This window comes from Pinus tabuliformis, chromosome 3_1 (assembly GCF_031772625.1).
Source record: "Pinus tabuliformis cultivar Carrire ecotype Pingquan chromosome 3_1, CPIR1, whole genome shotgun sequence".
NCBI classification, from domain to species: Eukaryota; Viridiplantae; Streptophyta; class Pinopsida; order Pinales; family Pinaceae; genus Pinus; species Pinus tabuliformis.
In genome coordinates, this window is record NC_142301.1 from 259058587 (window position 1) to 259066173 (window position 7587).

At 34.2% G+C, this 7587-nt stretch overlaps 1 protein-coding gene across 1 annotated transcript; it reads right to left on the minus strand.

The window, feature by feature from the left end:
* Window positions 1-1402: 1402 nt before the first annotated feature.
* LOC149186785 (uncharacterized) lies at window positions 1403-2146 on the minus strand. Its single transcript, XM_089409452.1, has one exon. The coding sequence runs from the start codon at window positions 2144-2146 to the stop codon at window positions 1403-1405; it is 744 nt and encodes a 247-aa protein (XP_089265578.1).
* Window positions 2147-7587: the final 5441 nt, after the last annotated feature.

Consider the following 7587-nt stretch of genomic DNA (forward strand, 5'->3'; position numbering starts at 1 on the left):
TTTTAGATTCATCCTTCGATTTTTCAATTTTGTTTCCCATACATAATGAGGGGACCCTGTAATGCTTTGTGCCCATCCCTCTTTAATTTGATTTCTAAATTATTCATTTTTGTCCCAGCTCGAATTATATCTGAACGGAAGAGGGCCTTGGTTATCCAGTTTGCCCATACTGATTGCTACTGGCTTGTGGTCCGAAGCTGTTGTATGAATAATTTTGGATTTCACATAGGTGAAATCAACTGCTATATTTTCTTGGACTAAAATTCTGTCCAACCTTTCCCTTATATTTCTCTTGCCCACTCTTTTGTTGCTCTAGGTGTACTTCCCATTACTTGGTGGGATATCGATTAGATTGTGTTGCTCCATTATTTCTTTGAGAGCTTCTCTTGACGGATCTGCATGATAAGTCCCTCCAATTTTTTCTTTTATGTTTTTTACCAAGTTTAGATCCCCTCCCAAAATTATTTTTCCATTTTGTCTTTCTATTAAAACTTCTTTTATCGAATTCTAGCATTGTTCTTTTTCTTTGTAATGGTTTGGGGCATATATATTTATGATGCTGTATATTTACTTTGTACTAAGTTCTTTTAAATTTGTTTTGATCCAATGCTTGCTGATTTTTTGACTTGTCATTTCCCATTTTCTTTTTTCCCATAGTGTACATATTCCTCTTGAAGCTCCTGTTGCCTTTTGCACTATTCCTTCATAATTTTTTAACTTTTGTATCATTTTTCTAGATTCTTGACTGTTTGTTTTCGTCTCCTTGATCATGAAAATGTCTGACACTTCTTTCGTTAGTATGTCTCTTGCTCCATTTACTTTGAAGGGAGTGCCCAAACCATGACAATTCCAAGAGATCACTATCATTATTTACTGGTATGGTGGTGAGCGATGTCATTCCCTCTTTGCTGATTCTCATTGTTTCCTGTATTTTTCCCATGAAAGGAGTCCATTGGTTGCTGAGTGCCTAAATCCATCTCTTTGGCCACTGCCTCATCCCTTATTTCCTTGTTAGATTTTCTCCCCACTTTTTTTTGGTGTTCATTGGTTTGGGAGTTCTCTTTGGATTGGTTTCTAGTTAAGACACAGTCCACTAAAGGAGGGGGGAGAGGGGAGCAAGGGATTGAAGGGGTGGGAGATAGAGTGAGGGGATTGGGAGAATGCGTTGGGGATCTGGGTGAAGGAGGATATGTGGAGTCTTCCAAAAGCCAAAAGGGATTCGAGTTTGTGAGGGGTTGGGGGATGACGGTGGAGGGAGATGGTATGGAGGTTTCATTTGGTTCCTGTGGCTGCGAAGAGGAAGAGATGGGTTGTTTGTTGGTGGGTTTTTTCCTTTTAACTTTTCCCCATTTATTTTCTTGTTCCTCAAGATTTTCACTTTCTTTTTTTTAGGACATCTATTTTAAAAATGACTATATTCATGACATACCTTGCATTTGAATGGGATCTGCTCGTAATCTAGCTGCTGTATGTACGTCCATTGGTCGACCCTAATCTTTATCGCTTCTGGAAGTCCTTTTCCTAGATCCACTTCCACACATATTCTGGCACAGGCGTGCATGTTGTCCTTTGGTTCGCATCTATCTATATACTTTCCTACTGCATTTCCAATGGCCTTTACTGATTCATCTCCCCAATAGTGTAAAGGGAGATGGGGTAATCTGACCCAGACTGGTACTGCACTTGGCACATCCATTTCGGGATCGAAGTCTGGGGTCCATTTGTTTAGATATAGTCCTCTAGAATCCATGAAATATGGGCCATTTCTGAAGATTAGATCTCTGTCTTCCTTAGTTTCGAAATGAAAGGTATAGTATCCCCTTCCGCAAAATCTTATTGTTATTTTCCCATTGATAGTTGAGCTCCAGTTTCTTTCAATCCATCTTTGAATTGATTTGGGTGACGACCACAACCCTGTGAATTGACCAACTAAACCGCGTTCAGCGAGTGACAAGGCTGCTCTGCGAGGAAGAGCAGGGTGAAGAGATATTTCTGGAATATCCTCGAGCTTCTTAACAAACTTGTTTATTGTTGGCCTGGTCCTTGGAGCTCCTGTCGTTGCGATAAGTGAGGCAAATGATTTTGCAGTTTCTTCATTTCCTTGATGACTGCCTGGTAGAGGATCGCCCTCCTCTGAGGGATCCATGGATGTTGGGAACCCAATAGCAGGGGGCTGCTGAGTGGCGGTTGCGAGGCAGAAGGGAGTCCGTTAGGCCAGGTAGCTGGTTCGCGCGTGTAATCGGAAGGTAGCATTTTAAACATTATATTAATCAACAATTATTATATAATATTTATATAATCCTATCTTATATTATACATTAATATAATAATATATGGCTAATAACGATCAATATTAGATAATACTATATAATATTAAATGAGGGGCCATGGCTTTGGAGTAGGGAGGGCCTCTTTGTAACTCTATGGTTTCTAGATTTTTATGTTAGAACAATGGTGGTTACCAAGATATCGGTATGGGTGAGACTACAAAATCTCCCTCTTCCTTTTTGGCACCACCAAGTTTTAGAAGGTATTGAAAACACATTGGGGAGGTTTCTGAAGACAAATAAAAAAAGAATTGATTTTTTTTTTTTAACCTTTTTTTGGATTTGTGTAGAGATAAACCTTAGCAAAGGCCTACCAAATAACATCCATCTGTCGCATAAAGATTTTAAGTGGAATCAAATATTAGATTTTGAAAACACGCCATTTAGGTGTCGAATTTTTCTACAAACATGACATTTGAAAAGCACATGCCCATAAGCTAAAAAGGTTACAAAAAAGATAAAGAAAAGACCCCAAAAGCCAATCCACATCTTTCAGAGGACGAAGAAGAAGAAATAAACAAGAATCATCAAAAAGCGGAGGATTGGGGCTAATATTCTTGCTGAAATGCAGTGATTTCTCCCATTGTAGTGGTCATCTTTGGAGACGAGATTTAAATACCTTGGTTTCTATCTTAAACCAAATAATTTTCACAAAGAGGATTGGATGTGGATGATCAAAAAGGTGGAACAGAGAATAAATCTTTAGTGTTATAATTGGCTATCATTAGGGGGTAGAATCTTTTTGGTAAAATCGATATTGGAGAATATTCGGGTATTTTGGTTGTCTTTGGCAAAAATTCCTGATTATATTCTTGTTGTGATCAAACACATGATTTTAATTTTCTATGCGCTGGGAAACGTGACAAAAAGAATATTCATCTTGCAAACTGGTCCATACTTTCTATCCCTAAAAAGCTAGGAGGATGGGGTTTTAAAAATCTTTCCTAGTTTTCCAAAGCATTAGCTCTGAAAAATCTGTGGAGAAGTCTATTTGGGATTGGTCTGTGGAGTCATGTCATTAGAGAAAAATATATAAACAAACAAACGGTTGTAGAATGGATTAGAAAACAATCATATTCTTTCCACAAAAAAGGTTCCATGGTTTGGAAAGCTCTTATGACATCCTATCCCCATCTCTTCAATTGGTTAGCTTGGAAAGTGGGGGATGGAAGGCAAGTCATTCTTGGCAAGGATCCCTTTATTGGTGGGGCCAAAGTATACAAATTGTCTTCAGAGTTAAGGCAAGCTCTGGAAACAAGGGAATTCACCTATCTTCATGATGTAAAAAATCCTCTTTATTCCCAACTGCATCAAAATTATTGGATACCAGCAACTCGTTTGGGATTAAGGGATGCTTTAGCAGAGGAATGGAGCTATTACATAAAAGAGTTAAATCTTAACAGAGTAATATTAAATAACTGCAGGGACTCTTTGGTTTGGAGTTGGGAGTTCTCTGCTGGAAAGATCAAAGCCAACTCAACATACGATGAGATTGTTGACTCAGAGATGGAACCAACTGATAGATGGTGGTATAGATATATCTAGAAATGACATATTCCTACCAAGTTAAGATGATTCATATGGTTGGTACTTCACAACAAAATCTTGACCTAGTAAAATCTCCAAAAGAGAGGCTTTCAGGGACCCAATGGATGTGTTTTATGCAAACATCAACAAGAAGCTACCGAACATATTCTGAACAATTGTAATTTCACACAAGATATTTGGTCTTCTGTTCTGTAGTTTTTAGGCATTAAGGAAGATATGAAGAAGTCTTATTTTGAAGTACAATCATCTTAGTACTATGCCTATATTTGTTGCTTGGAATATTTGGCTATTGAGAAAAAAGATAATATTCAGAGATGATAAGATATATATTCCGATTTTAATCTACAAAATTGTTTCACAATTTTAGGAATTTCTTCCCCTTCAGAAATCAATACCACAGAGGAGAACAGTTCCAACAAATATCTCAAGATCTGCCAATAGGATTTTTTGATGGGGCAGCACAGGAAAATATGTGTGGAGGTGGAGGGATGATTAAGTTGACAGAAAATAGGTCCATCGAATATAAAATTGGAATTGGCTTCAGAACAAATACCAAGGCTGAATTGAGCTGCATGGAATCTATTCTTGGGGACTCAAAATGTGCTATCAATTAGCTATGCATGGAATCTATTAATGATTGCACAACAAAAAAACATAAATCAATTACATATACTTGGGGACTCAAAATGTGTTATCAATTCGGTGAAAGGAGAGGCTCGCCTAAAGGTGTTAAAATTAGAAGCATGGAAACTAAGAATAAGAGAAATTATTTCGAAGTTCCAAGCTATTAGTTTTCAACGCATATATAGAGAGTTCAATGCCACAACGGATATGCTCTCAAAGAGAGCATTAGAATTGGAACCAAGATTAATTATCTTTGATGAGCTCATGGACAACAAGATTCAAAGCTCTTTTACCATTTCAATTGATCACTTGCCATAAAGCACAATACTCTTGAGGCCAGTGAATTTTAAGCAAATATGAACAATATTCTACAAGAGGACAATAGGAAGTCAAAATGCAATAATTAAGTATCTCTGTTAAAGGGTTGTATTCTTCAAATTAGTGTTTGTTGTTTTTACTGGATGTATACTGGAACATAATTAGTTAATGTCTATTTGTCTTTATTTTAATCAAGTTAGTCTCATAAGGAGTCCATAGCTATATTACTCTGACCTTTATTAATTTTTTCGCACCTCTAATTTATTACATAGCTATGTCTCATAATTATCTTAAAAAAATTGTATTATTGAAAATCTTCATTTTTTTTAATTCAGAATGAATAACAAAAAAATAATAGTGAAAAAAAAAACTCATGCATATCAGAAGTTTTGAGCGGTGAAAGTTTCATTTGAGTGGTCATCGGGTACGAATTTAGGTTAAGGTTAATTAGTTAAAGAGGCCCATGGACCATACGTGAGTATAATCCGTCTTTCATTTAATATCCTCCAACACGTGTTTTAGGTTTCGAACATATGCCCGTCCTCTATTTAATCTCTTTAAAGTGCATGGCAGGTAGGAACCTTCGTTTCTCCATAAGTTGGTTTCTTCATAATTTTATTTTGTGTTACGATGTGAGGTATGTAAGTTATATTAAGTTCCTTTCTTAAGAGATGAGATAATGATGAGAGCTAATGGTAAGGTAGTTTTGTTTTTATTTTTATTTATATGTTATTTAATATTTGATTTTAATTTTATTTAATTCATAATGAATTTTAATTTAGTTTAATTATTTTAATTCTTTAATATTTGTTTTTTCATGTTATATTAATTTTTGATTTTGTATTTAATTTTTAAATTAATTATATTTTAGTTAATATGTATTTTAATTAATTATTATTATTATTTATAATTAGTTTAATAATTGTATTTTGATTAATTTAATTAATTTATTATGATATTAATCCTAACTTATAATTATGATTATTAATTCAAAATTAAGATGCTAATTTTTTATAGTGATTTTTTTACTGGTTATAATAATATATTTGATGCAGGGCAAATATGAAAATTTAAGTAAGCAATTTTTTTATTACGGGAATATGAGAGAAGAAGTCATATAGTGAGGGAGACACAAGACGAAACTCACAGAAGGTGCCAAGATCTAATTGTGGTCAAATTGGTGACAACAATAAGTTAATTATAATTCCCTTGCAACTAGTGCTTCACTTGAATTTGTAATATGTTAATGTTTTGGTTCCATTTCCCTTCACTCATGAAGCCTTCTTTTATTGGCAATGCCTGTCAATCACAGGAAGAAAATGTAAATCTGGGCGGTGCAAGAATGCTAAATGACTCAAACAAGGGCCATGAACATGTGAAGGTATGTACTAATTCAATAGCAATTTTTGTAGATATCTACAAGACCTATATGCTTCTATTTTAGTGTTATTTAGATTTTAATGTTTTAATATTATATTTACTGTTTTCTGCTATGTTATTGTGTTTTAATGTAATATTTGATTTGTGCATAATGAAATCACATATATGATGTTAAAGGAAAAATTGTTACCTCGAGAGTTCTAAAATATGACAAAATTGATGCACCTGAACATTCCCAATCGATGCCAAATCCTGCTGGTATTTCAGATATTGACTTAGCGAGTGTACATTATTTTGTTAGTTCAGTATCTATGTATGTTTTTGCAATTATTTTTTTCCTAATATTTATGTATACTTTTTTGTTTTTGACAATGCCCATTAACTCCAACAGCGCATGACCTACTCTAGGTAGTTGAGAAAGTGAACATATTAGATCAATATGGCGGTGCTATTGTTGGCATTGGACGAATTCAGTCACTTTCCATGGAGTGCTACTTGGTCCTGAAGATGCAAATGTAAATGTCATTAATGTCACAAGTAACATCTCCCTTCCGTATGAAGATAAAATAGATGGATGTGTTCGTTTGAAGGAGAAGGAAAAGAGTTTCACTCAGTGGCCAAAGAAATATTTGGAAAAGTCATCGATCTAGATGGTCTTCTTGTTCTTGTCATAAACATGTTGTTGTTGTTATTGTTGAGAGTATTGGCTAGTGTTGGATTGCTGTCATGAAATAGTACTAGATCAGTGATCATTTTTATGAATTCATGAATAATCAGTTGCAAATACAATTATATATTTTAGTAATTGACTTTTTATATATTGTAGTACTTGATATATATTGAATTGATGTAATTTTCCTTTATAACATAGATGTTCATTGATATTTTATTTGTGCTTCTAGTAAAAAATTCATTGAAAATGAACATGATTGAGTTACCTACAATTATACTTTTCCTTGATATGAATTTGTCATTCTTGTTATTTTATCATTTATTTAAAAAATCTAGTTAAAATGGATGCTAAGACATTACCTTTGCCATCGTCACATGTCCTTTTGACGATGGACATATTCATAGTTTTCTTTTGAAGTGTGAATAGATTATCCAAGTACCTGGTTTAAAATACAAGAATTTTTCTCTGTAATGAAACAAAATACTTAGAAGATTTTGTTTCCCAGACCTTGACAAACTATTTTTCTCCAAGACAAATTAGTTTTAAAGTACTCAAGTAAATAAGTTATTTGTTTGATTGTACAATTTAATGAGATATAAGAGAATATGAAAAATGTGGTTGTTGTGAGCTCATCTAGATACAAAAACATATCTATATATAAAACAATGTCAGTGTGAGATGTACGCCAAGGGCAGGTTGGGTAATTGTAATTAGATA